Consider the following 20348-nt stretch of genomic DNA (forward strand, 5'->3'; position numbering starts at 1 on the left):
AAAGAGCAAAGTGGTCTTCCATTTACAATTACAAGAAGCTAATTAATTTGATGACATTATAGTGTCCAGTTAATTTGCTGCATGCGTGTTAGATGTACAGAAGAAATTACCTTTTTAAGGTGTGTTTTCCACTATAAATTATGCCAGCATTCAGCAGTACTCAGTCCCAGTAACCTACAGCATGAAGTCTGGCGGTAACGAGTGCACCTAGACTAGCACGAGGTCTTTCTGGCACCAAGTCTTTCTACTGCATCCCAATGTGATGAGTCTTAGTGTACACATTTTCCTACATACCAGTCTCATACGGGTCCAGGAATCGTAAATATGAAATGGCTTTGTCCTCTGCTTATCAAAAGAGAGGAGGTTGTTGTCAGAGACCAGAAATAGACATAATGTCATCTGTGTATACATCCAGCAGAAAGCAAGACAAAGTCTAGAATGGGTGGAAGGGCTGCCAAGACATGATAGCAAAAGCAACATCTAAGCTGAGATTTTGATACTAGGCAAAGGGGCATGGGGGCAGACAGATTAACATGCTGGAGGTTAAGATTTTAAAGACAGCCTTGTGGTTTGATCAAGAGTGTCATCTCATTACCCTGAATATTATTCACCCTCTCCTGAGTACATATAAACTATCTCAGATGTTTCATTTTTTGGAAGGGATGCTTAATTCCCCTCAGACATAAAGCTCATGGTAAGCACTAATGATGTTATTGTAACCCATGCATTACTTTTTTAAACTTACCTGCACAGATGTTAATAAGTTTGCATAGGGAGAAATAAAAATGTAACCAAATTCAGTCCCAGTCTGTGCCATAAGAACTCTCTCTCCAAATACATATCATGACTTACATGAACCCAAAAAGAAGCATGACCAGCATACCAAGGTTTCTCTGTGCCTGTGTGCCTGCATGGGAATCTTCTGTGCCTGAGAAGTTCCAGCGTATCTCCAAGCTGCATTTTTCTCATTCCCAGTATACCCACTCTGCCTTGCAAATCCATAAATACTGGCTGTAAAAGCAGTGTTTGGAACCCTGACCTAACAGAACAAAAGATGATGTTGAGCCAACAGGACCAATTACACCTTTTTGCATCTTCCAGCAGCACAGAAGGCATAGCCTGAGCCTACCATCAGATCCAGTGCTTGGTGCTCCACCATATCATAGAACCATAGAATCACTAGGTTGGAAAGGACCCACTGGATCATCAAGTCCAACCATTCCCATCAAGTCCAACCATTCCCAACAATATCAATGCTGCCACATTCCCTTTCTCTTAGCAGGAGGTGTCTCTATGTGACAACTTGCAAGTGGATAAAAGGACCAAGCTACACAACACTGAATTTGTGCATCTGGGGATAACGCAGGGCTTTTTCTCAGACTCCCATGGGAAGGAGCAGCATTAGCAGGAAACCATCTAGCAACGGGCACCTTCCACCATGCTAGCACTTATCCAGCTGCACAGGTAACAAGACTAGGACTGGCAAAAGTGACTGTGTGACTGAACTGATGTCCCAAAGAGTGATTCAAAAGCAAAGAAATCATCACACATTTCTTGCTAGTAAAAAAAGCAAAGTAGGCAAGGAGTTGGTGAGGAGAAAGGCCAAGGTTTTCCAGCTCTGCTTGGATTTCAGTGCCTGGTTTTTGATGTCCCAGCAGAGACCACAGGAGGGTGCACGCAGATTGTAGGTATTCACACTGCATGCACTCATTTTGGATGCCTGAAAACAGGGACATAGTAGCGTGCCTGGAAGGCTTGGTGGCAAGGTGGCACTATCAATCACCATCAAATTTTCTGCTGGCATGCTGAAATCAGCAATTTATTTGCAATAACTGCTCTTACTGTCATGCCTGGGTCATGTTCCTCTAAATGCTGCCTTTATTGCTATGTTTTATAGAATTTTATTACTTAAATTGACACATAACATCTCAAGGGGATGACTTACAATCACCTAATCCTTCTCCTCACCAAGTCTGCCATGAAACCATTGTTTCTATTCTAAACTCAGTCTGTCAAATTTTCATTGCTCATCATGTTGATCAGGCAGACAGAGACGCACTTTTCTGGTCTTGATTTCTACTAATACCATCCTTCCTCTGCATGAGCAGTGATTGTAAGTGAAGGCTATTAAACCTCATTTAATTCAAATGTGATGTAGTTCTCAAACGGTCCTGCTGGGGAGGCAGGTTCAGCAGCAAGTCACTGTTTTGGGGGAAGCCCTGACTTGCGAAGTTACATTTGAAGCCCATTTTCTAAGTACACTCTGTGCTTGCATCCCAGAGTCCTTGCAGCTGTCTCTGCTTAATTACCTTTCTGTAAGGCATGCTGCAATAGTCTTGTGCATGCACTTTAGCACCAAATTCCTACTGATCAGGTCACCATGGACAAACTGGATGCCATGACAGTTGCTGGAGTGCCCAGCCAGCTTGGCAGCCCAGAGGTGAGGAGGATTATGGAAGGATGATGCTCAGGGACTAAATCAAAAGGCAAAGAGCAGATGCCAAAGGAGGTGGCACAGCCCCACCAACATCTGTGTCTCCATGCATCCAAGGTATTCCAAATGGGTCCTACTGGTTGATGCCCTGGGTTAAGAGGTGGGAGCAAATACAGCTGCCCTGGCCTCCCTTCCTTCTGGAGAAGGCACAGAGGGGAATATGGCACAGTAGTTCTGTCTCCACACATATATTAACACCGGCTGGCAGAAGACACCTCCCTTGGTCGCCTTGAAACCCAGCTATGGAGACTTGGCTCACCTTACATTAGTGGTGAGGCAGAGCAATGCTGAGCGCTATTCCCTCTTCAGGAATTGAGAAACAAGCTGCAGTATGCCCTGGCCGGCCAGGCGTTTCTCAGAGACAAAAGATGTGCTGACCCTGCTGAACCTGGTAGTTTTCCAGCATAAGGCAGTGTCTGGACCAGCTCCCTATACAGCAGGTATTCTCGCCTCTGCTGCCCTCTCCCTCTGCTGCCCAGCTCACTCCTCTCAGCCATCCTGTGGCCACTGCTGGGCAGCCCTCCAGCACCCCAACCCCAGCTTTTAGGTTCGGTGCCAGGACTGAAACAAGAGTCAGCCAGTGCCCGGGAGGGCTGTGCCTGACCTCGTCTCGCTGCCAGCCCCAACACTGCTGGCCATGGGCAGCTGCCTCACCACCCCAGGCACTCCTCGCCTCCCTGGCTGCAGGGAGCATTTTGGAGGCTTTCTGCTGGCTAGATGCTGAAGTTGGCAGAGGTGGTATTCAGGAAACAGCCAGCAGGTTAATCCTTCTAATAATTGGTAGCATGCAGGATGGAGTGAGAACTGACGTAGGAAGCTTCAGAGCTGTGGGTTTCTGTGGCACTTAAATTTCATCATTGTCTTCATATCTGCATATCAATTACCCAGGAAAGGAGGGAAGGAGGAAGGGCAGAGGTTGTGTGGGAGCTAAGAAAACAGTGACGGCAATAATCCAGCAAGTGTAGGTCCTATTGAGAAAACATATGCCAATTGCCTACCAAAACTTTTCTTTCTTTAGCAAGTCCTCCCTGTCTTTCTCTCTTTTGGTTTTTTCCCTCTCGAATCCCCTGTAAATGGAACATGGGCAGATTATCTGGTTCCCCTTCATTCCTACTTGTCCAAAATGGACAGTAAGAAGAGAGAGGGAGAGAGAGAGAGGAAAAAAACCTCAAAATGCCTAGAGCCATGGCTTGCGGATAAAAAACAGCTGCACGTGAAAAAAAGAAAATTGACACTTTTTTAGCTGCTACAGTTTGGGGAATAAAACCCCAACTCACCCCTTGCTTCCAGAAAGACAGCAGAACTTTTAAGAAGCGTTGTTGAAAATAGGGATTTGGTTTGGGCTTTTTTCTGCAGTGGATGCACAGAATCTAACGCACCTGGATCCAGCCCTGAGTGCTGCCAGACAATACCCTGCTGTCCTGGGCCCGGGGGTGACCTTCCTTCCTAAAACAAACCCCTGTCAGAAGGCATTTTGGTGCTGTTAGTCAGAGAAGTGCAGCAGCTATCAGACCTCCTGGACACCAGAACAAGCCTTAATCCTCTCGTCCCTTGAATGAGAGAACTGTAAGTGGAAACAATACATGATTTCGTGACCAGGTGATGAACCCTTGCTGGAGTGCAGGGGTCCCTTTGAGTGGTGCAGGGAGACCTTTTTGTGCACTAAAAGGACCAATGCTATAACCAGAGGGAAAAGGATTCAAATCTTTACCAGACTACATAGCAAATGGGTTTGTCTGTGCTCAATAACGGGATTCATCATTACGTGTAACGTGCAGAAGTCTACTTAAAGATTGTGACAATCTCAGCTCTGCCACCATATAAAACCACAGTGAGTAAATCCAGGGTTTCTTTTTCCTCTCTTTTTCATGTTCCCTATCAACGTTTTGCATTTTTCCCTGTGGTGGGCAGAAATAGGGTCTTCCCCATCCTCATTACAGACTTCTGAAGAGCAGTGCCATTTTTTGTGACTTGACTTCCAATTACTAAGTCTATGAAAATGCTCTCATTCTTGTATGCACATTGGTCTGGCATGCAAAATACTTGGCTCCAGAAAGATCACAGGCTACAGGGAAAAGTAAGGGCACTTTGGTTCCCTTGTTTTCTCTAGCTGTCTGTAGGGTGATGCCTTACATCAGAATTCAGCTTTAACAGAAACTTAAACAAGGAAATATGAAGCTTTAATCAGTAATTGTTGCTCTGGATTATCCTTTGGTTTGGTTTCATACAGAAAACTTAGGCATCAAGCTAATTCAAAATACGATGAGTCAGTGAAATGTTTTCATTGCTCATTTGATGATGGTTGGGAGATTTGCAGTGATGCAAAAAAACGGAAAAGAGCAAGACTTAACAACAGGTTTTAATAGAGAGGATTAAACATGTGGGACCAAAACAGACAAGAGGGAGGTGGCCACAGACCCCATCCGAAATCCACTGATCAGATGTCAACTTCCGTTGACTTCAGTGGACTTGGAATCAAGATCATATTTTTTCTTCAGACAAACAAATTTCTATTCCTTTCAACAAAGCTCTTTTAATATGTTTAAATGTCTGTGTAGTACATTAACCTCTGTTCATGGCTGGAGGAGTGAGTCATCTCTTCAAAACAGCAACAGCCACCAGATGTGGATGAGCCAAATTTTCTCTAAAGTCAAAAGGACTGCTAATCCAGTAGATCCTTCATAGATAACACTAGCATTGCCATCTCCCGCGTGACAGAGTAGAGGGCCAATACCATATCACTCGATATGTTATGTTGGTCACCCAAAACAAAATTGGGAAAAGGCAAAACAGGCCAATGAAAACAATATGGAGCAAGAAGTAGCTGCTATGGGAAAGGACTCCATACAGGAGTGTGGTGACTCTTGCACAACACGCTTCACCAGTGTGTGAGGATCCTTTTGGCCTCGTTTCTCCCACTAGCAACCTACTGCTGAGCAATGCATAAGATACATCCAGTTCAGCCCAGAAGACAGCTGAATGGATGTCTCAATGAAAAATAACTAACGAACTAAAAATAAGCATCTCTAGAGCTAAAGCATGTAGGTAACTGTTCTGCTGGAAGTGCTGCCCTCTAACTACACTCCTCAGTGGAGAGTGGTCTGATCCAGCCCCTCATCTTCTCACTGAAGGTCAATGCTCTGTTTGGGTACCACCACAGAACCGAGTGGCTCATGCCCAGCCCTTGGAGGAGCAGTGACTGCATGGGCAGGTGCAAGATGACACATGTGACATCACTTAAAATAGTCAGGTGTTTCTGAAGGACTGTGTCAGCACCAAGGGTCTCCTGTTAAACTGTAACAGGAGTTCTGCATACTTACATGGATGCCAAAATGGTGATCTTTGAACAAGTCTGTAGTTAAAAAGTAAATCTGACCTTTTGAATTTTTGAGATTTTTATGACAAAAGTCTAAGCCAGACAGCTCTGAGTGGTAGGTGAGATTTTCCTCCCATAGTTTGCTTCTAAAATCAGCTTCACCCACTGACTTGAAAATGTTAATCCCAGCCCATCCCTACCCATGGCAGGGGGCTTGGGTGAAGAAATTCGCAGAGGATCCTCTCTCATCGCCCAAACCAGGGGCCATGATTTCACCCTGACAGAAAAGGCCGAAGGGCTTCTGCCACCTCTCCCCAGGAATGGCATCATGCCCTTGCGGACCTCTGTCAAAGCAGTGTGCTCTGCTCCTTCCTGCAGGTTACCTCCTCAGCATTTCTGAGGAGGCAGGGACAATCCCTCAAGTCAGTTATCCCTGCTTATTCCCTTCTAGCTTACTGGGAGATGTATATTCAGGGATCATCACTCTTTAAAGGCTTCCTAAGTGTAATCGAGAAATGCAAACACCAGTCAAAGACAAGTGGTCATCACATTTCTGAGCCTCTCCATCTACTTGGCTACCTACAACCGCGCTGCAGAGTTGACAACTGGAAACATCTCTTGCTCTTCCTTAACCAGCTGTACAGTATGAACCCAAAAGCCTATGATCCTCAAGAAAGTTTGGGGAGAGGTGTACAATCTCTTCCTCATAACTATGTGATTTTCCCTTGTGATTTTCAGCCTTTTCTTCTCCTTGCCAGACAATTACTCCTGCTCATGGACTGCAATCTGCCCTATGCTCCTGACATGAAATGGGGTTGACATAGCCGTGAGCTTTTGCTTACGACTGCCCAGATTTATCATCCTGTGGCAGTCTTATCACCAGGCAATTTTGATGCAGGAGGAACTATGAGTGATGCATTACTATGCAGATAAATTCCTTGCCTGTGGCTTGCGCTTTCCCTTTCCTAGCCCAGCGTGACGTGACTGCTGCAACCCAGTGGCAACTGCATGAACCTCTGGGTGATCCCTCAGCTACACATCAGTCTTTTGCGAGACGGGAGGCAGAAATCCTCCAGAACATCACTTTTCTCCATGGCTACTGCCATGAAGAGGCTCTGAAGGGTGGGTGCAGCCCTCATTGTGACGGGCAGGCTGCAGGACAAGCCCCTGAGTAGACCGCAAGCAGCCGTGGGGGCTCGAGAGCTGCCCACAGGCTGGAAGTCCCTGTCTAGACACGCTCACCTGGAAGGCAGAGAAAATGACAGCAGCAATGCCAGCAAAATGCTGTGGTATGCAAGTTAGCACTGAAAAACTAGAAAGATGACAAAGATCAGTCTACCTGTACTTTTTAAGGTACAGAGATAATACCGCCCCGTGAATCAGATGTTTGCCTGCTATCAGTAGATTATAGACTAAATACCTCTCAGGGAGCATTTTGGTGACCATCTATAACCCTGAATGTACAGCATTACACTTCAGAAGGCAGCATGGTGGCCTTAAGATACCATCATGCTGAGGTTTAAAACAGACCTGTTCTTAGGAATGGCCTTTAAATCAGACCTGTTCCATCTGGGGGTTGGAACTAGATGATCCTTACAGTGCCTTCTAACCCTAACTATTCTATGATTCTGATTCTACGATTAAGCTATCCCAGTTCAAAGTGCAGAGAAAGAAGTACAAGACATTTTGTAACGCTTGCAACATGTTCACCTCTCGGGTTAAATTCAGTTAAGTCAAAAAAGTGACTACTTGGAAGCACTCTGCCCCTGCCTTCCTATTGTCCACCTGCTGAGACAGACCTAAAAAGGTTATGGTCTGGCAGCAAAAAATAGATGTAACTGTGTCTTTTCCTGTTTTCTGAGCCCAAAACTGCTGTTGAGGTATGATGACCAGTGCTATGGAATTGATCAGACTATATGGGACTCTATGGCTCTTAAAAAAATGTGACCTAAGCCACAAATTGCCAGGTCCTGGGAAAGAAGGGAAAACCTCTAACGTTTACAGGGCTTCATTGCTCAGTTCTTCAGTTGCCAGAAAAGAGCTAATAAAATAAGAAACACCTTCCAGGTTCTAAGCACCTGGGATTCGGTTAGCAGTGAGTTAGGTTGCTCTGTTAAAACTGAGCGAGGCTGGAGGAAGGCTGCATTTCAAGGCTCCAGTTCCACCCCCTCTGCCCCAACAGCATTCCTGGGCTTGGAAGCCAGAACCAGGGGTCATAGAATCATAGAATCACTAGGTTGGAAAGGACCTTTGAGACCATCCAGCCCAACTGTAGCTGTCCGCTACTAAACCACATCCCTGAAGGCTTAATCTACCTGCATTTTAAACACCTCCAGGGATGGGGGCTCAACCTCTTCCAGTGCCTGATTGTGGAATTCTCAACATAAGAAGGATATGGAGCTGTTGGAACAGATCCAGAGGAGGCTACAAAGGTGATCTGAGTGCTGGAGCACCACCCATACAAGGACAGGCTGAGACAGTTGGGTTTGTTCAGCCTGGAGAAGAGCAGGCTCCCAGGAGACCTTATAGACACCTTGCAGTACCTGAAGGGGCTACAAGAAAGCTGGGGAGGGACTCTTCACAAAGGCTTGAGGTGATAGGATGAGGGATAATGGGTGTAAACTGGAGAGAAGCAGATTTAGACTAGACATAAGGAAGAATTTCTTCACTATGAGGGCGGTGAGGCACCGGCACAGGCTGCCCAGGGAAGCTGTGGCTGCCCCATCCCTGGAGGTGTTCAGGGCCAGGTTGGATGGGGCCTTGGGCAGCCTGGGCTGGTGGGAGGTGTCCCTGCCCACTGCAGGGGGGTTGTAACCAGATGGTCTTTAAGGTCCCTTCCAACCCAAAGTCCTCTTATGAGGTACAGCTGAGGAAGCTGGGGTGTTTAGCCTTCAGAAGAGGAGGCTGAGGGGAGACCTGAAAGGAGATTGTAGAGAGGAGGGTGCTGGCCTCTTCTCCCAAGTGACCCGGGACAGGACAAGGGGGAATGGCCTCAAGCTGCACCAGGGGAGGGTCAGACTGGATATCCTGAAAAAATTGTTCATAGAATGGGTCATTGACCCTGGCAGAGGCTGCCCAGGGAGGTGGTTGAGGCACCATCCCTGGAGGTGTTTAAAAGACAGGCAGACGAGGTGCTGAGGGACATGGTTTAGTGTTTGATAGGAATGGTTGGACTCGATGATCGGTGGGTCTTTTCCAGCCCGGTGATTCCATGACTCTACTCTGTGACAAGCCTTTCAGCGGAGACATTTCTTCTGATCTCTACTCGGAACCTCCCTTGGCACAACCTGAGGCCGCTCCCTCTCCCCCTGTCCCCCGCCACACGGCGGAGCAGACCCAACACCCACCTGCCCGCGCCCTCCCCCCCGGCGGCGGCGGAGGGAGCCCGGCCCTGCCCGCCGTCCCCGGGGGTTCCCGGGACTCGCTCCCCCCCGCGCGGGGCGGGGCGGGGCGCGGGGCGCGAGGCGCGGGCGGGGCGGCGGCGCGCGCCCTCCCGGCGGGGCCGCGCGGGGCCGGGCCACGGGGCGCGGGATGGGGCCGGCGGCGCTGCCGCCGTCGCCGCTGCCGCTGCTGCTGCCGCCGCCGCTGCTACTGCTGCTGCTGCTGCTGGTGCCGCCGCTGCCGCTGCTCGCCGGGGCAGGTGGGTGCCGGGCAGGGGATGGGCGGCTCTGCGCGCGGGGAGCGCGTGTCGGCGTGTGCGGGGGGCGCACGGCGGGGGGGCGCGGCGGTGTGTGTGTGTGCGGGTGTACGCACACGTGTGCGTGTGTATGTGTGTATGTGTGTATGTGTGTGTGTATGCGTATATGTGTATATGTGTGTGTGTATGTGTATATGTGTATATGTGTGTGTGCACTCACATGTGTGTGTGTCTATGTGCATGTATATGTGTATATGTGTGTGTGTATATGTATATATGTGTGTATGTGTGTATACGTGTATATGTGCGTGCACTCGTGTGTGTATATGTGCATGTATATGTGTGTATGTGTGTATGTGTATATGTATATATGTGTGTATGTGTGTATGTGTGTATGTGTATATGTGTGTGCACTCGTGTGTGTATATGTGCATGTATATGTGTGTATGTGTATATGTGTATATGTGTGTATGTGTGTATGTGTGTATATGTGTATATGTGTGTGCACTCACATGTGTGTGTGTATATGTGTATATGTATATATGTGTGTATGTGTATATGTGTGTGCACTCGTGTGTGTATATGTGCATGTATATGTGTATATGTGTGTATGTGTATATGTGTATATGTGTGTGTGCACTCACATGTGCGTGTGTGTATATGTGCATGTATATGTGTATATGTGTATGTGTGTAGGTGTGTATGTGTGTATGTGTGTATATGTGTATATGTGTATATGTGTATATGTGTGTGCACTCGTGTGTGTATATGTGCATGTATATATGTATATGCATGTATACACACACGTGTGTGCTTGTGTATGCACGTGTATATGTCTATTTGTGTGTGTGTATATGTGTGTGTATGTGTATATGCGTGTGTACAGACACGTGTGTTTGTGTGTATGTGCCTGTGTGTGTCTATATGTGTGTATACAGACACTTGTGTGCATGTATGTGTGCACGTATGTGTATATATGCATCTGTACACACGTGTGTGTATATGTGTGTTTGTGTATATGCGTGTGTACAGACACGTGTGTTTGTGTGTATGTGCCTGCGTGTGTCTATATGTGTGTATACAGCACTTGTGTGCATGTATATGTCTGTATGTGTGTATGTGTGTGTACGCTCACATGTGTGCATGTATATGTGCGTGTGTATGGTTGTATATGTGTGTATGGGTGTATATGCGTGTGTACAGACGTGTGTGCGTGTATATGTGCGTGTGTGTGGGTATATATGTGTGTATGTGTGTGCATGTGCGTGTACAGACACGTGCCTGTGTGTATATGTGCCTGTGTATGTATATATGCGTGTGTACAGACATGTGTGTCCATGTATATGTGTGTGTATATGTGTATATGCGTGTGTACACACACGTGTGTGCATGTATATGTGTGTGTATATGTATATATGCATGTGTACACACACTTGTGTGTGTATATGTGCCTGTGTATGTATATATGTGCGTGTACACACACGTCTGCGTGTATATGTATGTCTGTGTATATATGCATCATGTGTGTGCGTATGCCTGTCTATGTATATATGCATGTGTACACACATGTATGTGCATGTATATGTACGTGTATATGCAGATGTGTGTGTATACACACCGTGTGTGTGCATATGTGCATGTGTATGTATATATGCATGTGTACACACGTGTGTGCATATATATGTGTGTATGTATATGTGTGTGTACACATGTGTGCATGTATATGTGCATGTGTATGAATATATGTGTGTGAACACACATGTGTGTGCATATGTGCAGGTATATATATATGCACGTGTACACAGTGTGCGTGCATGTATATGTGTGTGCATGCATATATGTGTGCACACTGAGTGCACGTATGTCTGTGTGCATGTATATGTGTACATGTGTATGCTTGTGTGCACACACGTGTATGTATGTACACATGTACATGTGTGTATGTGCATATGCATGTATATATTGTGTCTATATGCACATGTGTGGATGTGTATGTGTATATGTGTGTGTACACACGTGTGTGTGTATATGTGTGTGTATGCGTATATATGCCTGTGTGCACACACGTGTGTGTGTATGTATATATGTATATCTGCATGTCCATATGCAGACCTGTGTGTATGTGTATCTGCGTGTCCACACACACATGTGCGTGTGTACAGAGGTGTGCGCATGCACAGAGTGTCTCACAGCGTGTGTGAGGTTTGTGACACGTATATTGCGCAGCCTGGTCCTGTGGGAGGTGTCCCTGCTCTTGGCAGGGGGGTTGGAACTGGATGATCTCCAAGGTCCCTTCCAACCCAAACCATTCTATGATTCTATACAGCGCGGGTGCGTGCCATACGCACACACGCATATGTCTGCATATACACATGTGCACCCTGCTGGATATCCAAGCCCCTTCCCGCTGGATAAACCCCCATCTCAGCCCGCAGCGGGGTCCCGTCGCGCCACCGCAGAGACAATTGGGCATAAACATTTTGCATAACGCTTCCTCGGACGGTCGCAAGCCGAGTGCCAATTTTCTTCTTTAAAAAGAAGACGAAACCCAGATGGGAAACAAACATTTAATCAGGCACAAGATATAAATGAAACATCACAAGGCAAGTGTTGCTAAAATGCTTAAGCAGGAAGCATATGATTTTCCATGGATGTTTTACAGGTGAGTCATGCACGGGCTTACTCATTCCTGAAGATCCCAGACTGGTGGCATGCACGGGATATAGAATGAGAGAATTTAGTTGGGCAAATTTGTTAAGTGTAACGGAGGAAAAACACCTTTCCCAGAGCTGTGGCAGAGCAGTTGTGAGCTTCTGGCTGATGCCATGGAAATCCTTATGCTCTCGTTTTCGCTGTTACGGAATTCCTGGGGCAGCCAGCGTTAAACTAGAAAGCTGTCACTTTTCATAACATGTGGTGCGCTGCATCTGTCATGAAACTCTTTCCAATTCAAGTGAAAAGAAACACCCTTTCAAAGGGTGGGTCCTCTACCCGCTTTCCACTCCTGGGACGGGAATTGGGATCCATGTGCCCAGCAGCATTTCTCAAACGCCACAGAAGCCAAGGTCCCTGGCCCCAAATCTGGCCCCAGGTGAGGACCCTTCATGCCTGGCCAGAAGGCAACTGCAGTCAGTAACTGTCCGTGACCGGGACTGAAGCATAGCAGGAGCTGGGTATAATGGAACACTCTCAGCTCCCAGGGTCTCACGTGGGAATTTGGTAGCCAACCCTCCTGGCTGGGCTCAGGCAGAACCTTGTCCCCATCCCTGGGACAGCTACGCCGAGCCCTGTCACCACTGCAGTCATCGGGGAAGCCTCCCACTGACCATGTTCTCCACCACTGTCCCCCCACGGGCTGTAATCAGTGGTGTGCTCAAAGCAAAAGGACTTCATGAACGCAATAATTGCAACTTGTCTCAGGGTGCCGACTGTGCTTTTTACCTCTTCCCAAATCTGCTTTGCTAACCCACAACTGAGGGAACTACATTAAATGCTCATCTATTTGTTTAGCGGCTAACTGCACTGTGATACATGTACCCAAAGAATCAAGGAAAGCAGCCAAAGACATAAATTAGGCCAATTTGTGGCAAGCCTAACTGATAATATGATGATAGCTCTTCATTACCTACTCCTCAGGAGAGCTGTGTAGGTTAGTTAAAGTTTATACAACACTTTGAAAAGAATTTTCAGGAGATGTAAGTGAGATTACATTAATTTTACAGTTACATTTGTATGCTCTTCTTGAGTAAACATATTCTACGCAGTTAGTATAGATCATCAGAGACAGTTTTACCAGGTCCCTGTAGGAAGCTATCTTGACTGGGCATTTCTGGTTCACTTTAAATTTCTCAAGACTGCTTACCCAGTGAAATCCAGAGGCTGGATTCAGAAGTGCTTGTTAATGGGTGCACAACAAGCAGCAGTCCACATCTGTTCTGAATAATCTGCATAGAAAACCTGTATAGACCTTTGGTGGTAGGCATGTTTTCTTCTTGGGGAGCAGGAGTGAGAAATGCTGTCAGGCTCTGAGGGCTTAGCCTCTGCTAGTGTGTAATATAGCTTAATTGCAACTGTGACACTAGGCAAAAGCTGAATAAACCCCAGATAAAGGATTTAACAGATATTAAACTGAAATGACCTTTGGACATAACAAAAATGCCGAGAAGAAGCCATAATAGTGCACAACACTGTCTATGTATGACTGGGCTGGTGATAAAGAAGACATTATGCACCTGGGGTGGTTTTACCTACCCACATCCAAGTCATTACAGCTCTTCTTTTTTTTCATGTTAAACACTTATGGTTCATCAAATACAGCTTTGACCTACTGTTGCAATTTATTAATAAAGAGGTGGAGAGCTCCTAATCAAGCATTCCTGCACCAGGAAGGTTATGTTGCAGATGGTTTCACACCAAACCCCATGGAGATTTTATTTTTCTTTGACAATAAGTGTGGATTTTTAAATTGATGAGGCTTCCAGTGAAACTTGAACAAAAACCAGAGAGCCTCAGCTGTAAGGCACCTTGCCAGCATGATTTCAACCAAGGATTTATTTTTTTTACCCCCTTTCCACACATCAGTGACAGCCTTCCCAAGCTTAACTTCTATTCAACCCTGACTTCGGCAGCACTTTGGGACTGTGGGAAGATTTGGGGTAGGGATGGGGGAGTGGGAAAGAGGGGTGAAGATTTGACATCATTGGTGGAAGGAGATTTTCCTGCCAACTCTCATGCCCCCAACACTTGATCTGCCACACAGTGAGCTGTGGAACAGCAATGCTGTCCCCTGGCTTCCTGCCTGCGTGCCACCTTGGCCACCTCGATGTCACTGGCAGCCCTTCTTTCTTGTGCTTTTCTCCCCTTCCCCAGCACCACCTGGGTCCCCTTGGAGGCCTTGGGGCACGGCCGTGGTCGCTGCCCCTGAAGCCCCAGCCCTGCTCTGGCTCCCTTGGGATGGGAGGAGAAGGTGAAGGCATCTCTCCCCCTGTGCTACCTGAACTCCTCCACAACTCTTGGTGGGGGTTATCCCAAGTGCAGGGAAGCCCTGAGGGTTTTTTGTTTGTTTTGCTGTTTTAGACACGCTGAGCTCCGCAGAGGGGAGAGCTAAGCAGCAATGCCATGCTCTCCCTTGGCCCCTCGTGGGGGTCTCAGCGGGGCCAGTGTCCCCAAAACGCGTGCCACGAGGTGTATCTGCTCCTGACGGACCTTGGAGCCAGCTTCAGTCCCCCGCTCTCTGCCTTGCAGGTCTGGGCAGCGTGGCCAGAGCAGGCAGCCCCTGCGAAAAAGCCTGCAACCCGCGGATGGGCAACCTGGCGCATGGGCGGGCGCTGCAGACAGAGACGACCTGCGGGCACCGCACCACCGAGCCCTTCTGCGCCTATACCGAGGACGCCCAGCGCCGCTGTAAGCGCCCCACGTGTGGCCGGTGCAGCGGGGCGCACGCAGGGCTGGCTCACCCTGCTGCTGCCATGGCCGATTCCCCGTTCCGCCTGCCCCGTACCTGGTGGCAGGCAGCCCAGGATGCCGTTCGCGAGACCATCCAGCTGGACCTGGAAGCCACCTTCTACTTCACTCACTTGATTTTGGTCTTCAAATCGCCCAGGCCGGCTGCCATGGTGCTGGAGCGCTCCCAGGACTTCGGTGAGACGTGGAAGCCTTACAAATACTTTGCTGCTAACTGCTCGGCCACCTTTGGGCTAGAGGATGATGTGGAGCAGAGAGGAGCCATTTGCACTTCCAGATATTCGAGTCCCTTCCCCTGCACTGGAGGAGAGGTAGGTCTGGCAGGTTTGGGAAGAGAAAGCCCTCGCTCACTCCATCCCCCTTTCCCTCTGCAATCTCCTCTCCAGTATTTACGCTTCTTGTTTAACTGCACCGGCTTCCTTTGTCATGGAATTTATTTCACAGGGCGAAATGATGTAATTCATTCCTTGGTGATGTAGGCACCACTCTGGTCCTCACTTTGCTGAGCTCATAATCCCCTCTCTTTTCTGGAAAACTCTTCTCCCCACACCTGGTGACCCCCTATGGAACTGCAAACAAGGCAGATGCTGCCGATTCCTTGGGAAAGCCAAAGGGAATGCTGTTCTTGACAGTCTTCTCCAGTCCTTGCAGTTGTGTGGTTTCATTAAAATTCACAGTCACCAGATTGACTTTTAATAGTTACCACCTTCACTAAGAAGTGAGCCTGTAACTATTCAAAATAGTTACTGGCCACACTGAATTATTCTTCCCATAAACCATATTAGCCAGGTAATTAAGAAAGTTTACACCTTGTCTTTTTTTTTCTGCGTCCACTTATTCTCACGTGAAATGAGCACGAAAAAAAGAAGAAAACCGTCACATTTCTTAAGAGGAAACACACATGTTGAAAATAGATGTGAAAAATATTATTTTTGGTATCAGAAACAGCAGATAATAAATCATGCACTTGAAAGAGCTACTAATACTACTTTTCCACCCAAGGAAAAGCCTGTCCCGCTTCTCCTAGGAGTCACAGCCGTGGGGCTGCCCTCCAGTGTCCCCAGTGACCAGCTCCGGACTTCAAAGGCTGCTCCCTCTAGTGGTCTAATTTAATGAGCTTGTCTGAAAGTTTAGTTAAAATTCCCCTCTGACCTAATAGAGAGAGAGAAGCAAATCTGATTAGTGAATCAGGAGGTCAGTTACATCATTGTAGTTTCTCCTGAGAATTGGCTTTGAGGTGAAAACCCAGTCCTTGGAGACCAGCGTTCATGTCTGAGAAAAGTCACCTGTTCAGACCCCTTTGCTGTCATTTGGGGTCACCTCTAGCCGTGCTCTGGCTAGGAAGCCACTTTCTGCAGGAATACCGAGAGCTGTTTGTTTGCCAAAGTGCATCTCTTGGCTGTGTCTCAGGGAGCAGCTGATGTCTTGCTCAAGGAAAAGCTGCCGTGTGCTCTTATCAGCTCAGAAACTTGGATCTCCAGACCTGCTAGGCGGACTCGGATGGTTATTTCATTAGCCCAGCAAAGGGTTTAAATCAGATGGCTGGCAAGACAAAGTGCTACCTTACTCTCTTCTCCTGCCTCCCTTTGTTCTTGTCCTTAAAAAGCTGCCTCAACTACCTTTCACAGTGAAGTGTAGAAAGGGGCTCGTAGGAAATATGCCAGAATTAACGGGACAAAGGGCAATGCTTCTAAACTTAAATTTATTTAGAGTGGATATAAGGAAGACATTGTTTATGACAAGTGTGATGAGGCACTGGCACAGGTTGCCCACGGAAGCTGTGGATGCCCCCGTCGCTGGAGGTGTTCAAAACCAGGTTGGATGAGGCTTCAAGTAACCTGGTCTAGTGGAAGGTGTCCCTGCCCATGGCAGGGGTGTTCGGCTCAATGGTCTTTGAAGGTCCCTTCTAATCCAAACAATTCTGTGGTTCTGAACAGGGGCTAACACCAAAGTGGGACATGCAAAAGAGAGAAAATGGACACACTCCACTGGGAATTTTCCAGGCCCCCAGCACTTCAGCCAGCCTCCTGTCCCACCGCATGAATCATAAGGCTGTGCCAGCCTGTGTTAGAAGGCAGGGACTGAAAGCTCAGGCCAGCAAGACATGTCTGGGGTACTCTGACTTGTGTGCTCCTTTTTGAGTTTTCACAAAGATCATTCTCAGGGATAAGAAACTCGGGGCATCATTTGGGACAGTATTTGCCTCGTCTGTGCTGGGTCCTGCGTATCTGGCACCCCGGTGCCGTTTTCACTGCAGTTACCCTGGTGATGGACAAGCACACCAGGATGGGGGCTGTGCCTGGTGAGAACCTGTACAAATCCTGATCACAGGTCAGCTCCTCTGCGCTTTGGTCTAATGCATGGGGACAGCGGGATCTATATATGTAGAAACCAAACTATGTCTCAAGAAGAAAAAAGAATTTGGTGGAGTTTGATGCATCTGCAGTAGCGTGCTGCAAATACAGGCTACTTACTGGGCTTGCTTCTGCAAGAACTCTTCTTTTTGGCATCGCTTTAGTCTGTGTTATTGTAAAGAAGCTATAACAGTCAAGATCATTTAACTATCCCACGTTTTAAACAAATGTTGAGTCCAAGGGGCTGGAGCTTATAAGATTTTATTTATATGACACACTTCAGTTCCCTTCACTTAAACACCACTTTTTACCTGCAAAGTAATAACAGCAGCTCTCTGGTGACCAGATGGCGAGCCTGCATGCTTAGCAAATATCACATTTAATTTATTACAGTGTGCTACATTCCAGCAATTACTTGTAACTGCCAATAGTAACATGTATCTCACCTAAAGAAACATCAGAATTCTGTGTTCTGTTTGGAGTTATGTTGTGCTTTACTCCCACTTCTGGTAGCACCTAATTTCAGACATATGGGAACAGTAATTTCGCTTGAAACAGTGGTTTCAAATATGCAGTCATCTGAAATGTTCAAGTCTGAAGGGTATTATTTAATTGTAGCTCAGTCACCCCAGTTTTCTTTAAAGCACAAACATAAATTCTGCAAATGCTACTGGATTTCTTTTTTAACTTTTTAGAGTTTTTTAATTGCAATGTAACAACTGTAACCTGTGATCCGAACTGTGTTATCGCACCATCTGCATACTACTTTCTCCCACTTCAAACATTTCAACACCACATGTGAATTTCCAGGCAGAGAGTCGGGGCTTGCAGAATTCTGCGGGACAGTGGGGTGTCTGCACACTGCTGGCAGCTTAGTCACTGCCACCTCATCCCCTTGGAGGAGCAATTTGCCTCGGGGGTAAGTGCTCAGGAGATGGTGACTTACCAAAAACAGCACCAGAGGTTGGCACAGACCTGTGGCTGGATGGGTTGGTGTTTTCTGGCTTTAGACCTCTGCAGAGAGCAGGCAGTGCCCCACTTCAAGACAGCAGAAGCTTGTAGTACTCGGGGGGTTACAGCCTCTTTTTAGTAAATCACCTGTGTTAATCTGGAGCAAAAGTGTAGCTGTTTCAGGTTTTTTTGAAAAGAAAGATCAGGGCTTTTGCATTTCTTCTGCCCTCAACATCATGAGTCATTCCTTAGATGCCTATTTCAACTCTTACAACAAAAATCCTCCCTCATCACAACTTTGCTGTGATATTTATTTTAAGGAGATTTATGATACCAGAGAAAGCAACAAACTGCCAAGCCTCTGGGTTCATTTCAAAGACCTAGGGCTTAGAGCTTGTGGAGAAATGAGACTGGCTGATCTGGCTCTGGGAGACATATTTAATTTTTCTTCTGTAGTAGAGCAACTCTGGGCTTCCCTTTGTGGTAGTGGGACCAGGGCTGTGGAGAGTACTGGGAGACTGGTCTGTGTGGGTCAGCTGCAGGGCGTCACCATGCTGCAGTCAGCTGAGCTGAAGGCCACCACAGCCTTGGGAGTCAGCGGTGGTAATGCCATATGCCATATGTGGTGCTTGGCAGATCTACTGGTGGGTAGAATTACCTCAGCAGGGACTTAGCAGGTCTCTGACCTTCCTCACTACTGGTCCCTAACACTACAAAGACACCAGGCATGGTTGTCCACTGCTTTGGATGTATCTGAGTCCTCTACCCTGAAGCAGGCGTGAGCTGGAGCATGAGCAGCCCAACATTGAGATTAGGAAGGAGAGGACAGAACTGAGTAGAAATGTAAAGGAAAGAGTTTGAAGGCTGCATGGCACGGTACCAACGTCAAGAACACTGTGTTGATGCTGTGGTGTTGGTCTTACTAGCTTTGTCAGTGGAAGGAAGCATGAGCTCACAGGTCAGCACATGCTCAGAGACTTTGCTGAGCTGAGCCCCGTGCCAGAGCAGCCTGACTGTAGTTTGGCCTCATGCAAAGAAGAATCACCCTTTCAGCAGCCAGGAAAGCAATGACTTTTATCCACGAAGCCAGACAAAGCATCTGAGCACATCAGTGTTTTAAGAGAGAGGCTAAGGCCAAGTTTTAGCCTGGATCATACAAGTGTGCTACAAATCCAGAGTATTTCCACTGTTTTCCAGGGTGTAACCCTTCAGTCACGTTGTTGCAAGAGAACTCAGAACTGGATTCACCAGCCAAGCATAATCTGATCTAAGTAAACAAGATGCAGAAATAAACTCTTTCAGCTTCATGCTCAGACAGGAATGCCAATTTTATTAGCATGCATAAAAGGCTAACTTCCTTCCCATAGTTCAGATCGTATTAATATCTCTTCCTTTGCAGCCCAATTTGATCGCTGTTAAGAGCTCATTGACAAGGGGCCCTTAGCAGATGTTAATTCTTTAGCTGTGAGCGAGAGTGACCGTCCACTCTGCAATGCAATTATCTCATCCGCTTTACACTCCCATCTGTGGTCAATTCAGATTAGCTCGCCTGAGTGTCCCCATTTTAGACAAGCTCCAGCATAAAAGGACTTACTGAAGCAGAGTCTCCTTGACAAGATTTTAGTAAATTAGTAACTTATTTGAGTGTTCATCTGTTCAGAATATTGCTAATAAATCACTTGGAGACCTTAGCTATTGTTGCTGTTTGCTATTAATAGGAGAGGCATATTTGCAGCTTGACTGTATTCCAGCAACAAGTTTTAATGTGCTTTTAACTCCTGAAACATCACATAATGCTGTTTTACTGGGGGTGGGGATGTCTTCCTGAGTATTTTATTGATCTCATGTGCCTTGTCTAGAAGAAAAACCTTCACATGTTTTGCCTGGCACCGTTACTGCATGCAGCCTGCCTCTGTTCCTTAAGGATTTCCACAACTGTCCTACTGGTTTTAGCTGAAATTAGCTCTGTAGAGAAGTAAATTGTGTCCTGCTACTCACAAGGTTGGCCCTGATAGGCAGTGAGAAGCTGTAACACTCACCAACACAAACAGGAGTTAAAGATGCTCAATGATTTTTATTTTGGAGCCCTAAATTGGGGCTGTAGCAACACAGTTGAAGCCTAGAAGCTTTTGC

At 47.0% G+C, this 20348-nt stretch overlaps 1 protein-coding gene across 1 annotated transcript in view; it reads left to right on the forward strand.

Annotated features, from left to right (window-relative positions):
* Positions 1–9400: 9400 nt before the first annotated feature.
* Positions 9401–20348, forward strand: part of NTN4 (netrin 4) — a 49190-nt gene continuing 38242 nt past the window's right edge. Inside the window, exons 1-2 of the mRNA XM_069853439.1 lie at positions 9401–9450; positions 14692–15221. Of these exons, the coding sequence (XP_069709540.1) occupies positions 14748–15221 (474 nt within the window). The 5' untranslated portion in view covers positions 9401–9450; positions 14692–14747. The remainder of the gene's footprint in view (positions 9451–14691; positions 15222–20348) is intronic.

The sequence above is a fragment of the Phaenicophaeus curvirostris genome, chromosome 1, assembly GCF_032191515.1.
Source record: "Phaenicophaeus curvirostris isolate KB17595 chromosome 1, BPBGC_Pcur_1.0, whole genome shotgun sequence".
In the NCBI taxonomy this organism is placed as follows: domain Eukaryota; kingdom Metazoa; phylum Chordata; class Aves; order Cuculiformes; family Cuculidae; genus Phaenicophaeus; species Phaenicophaeus curvirostris.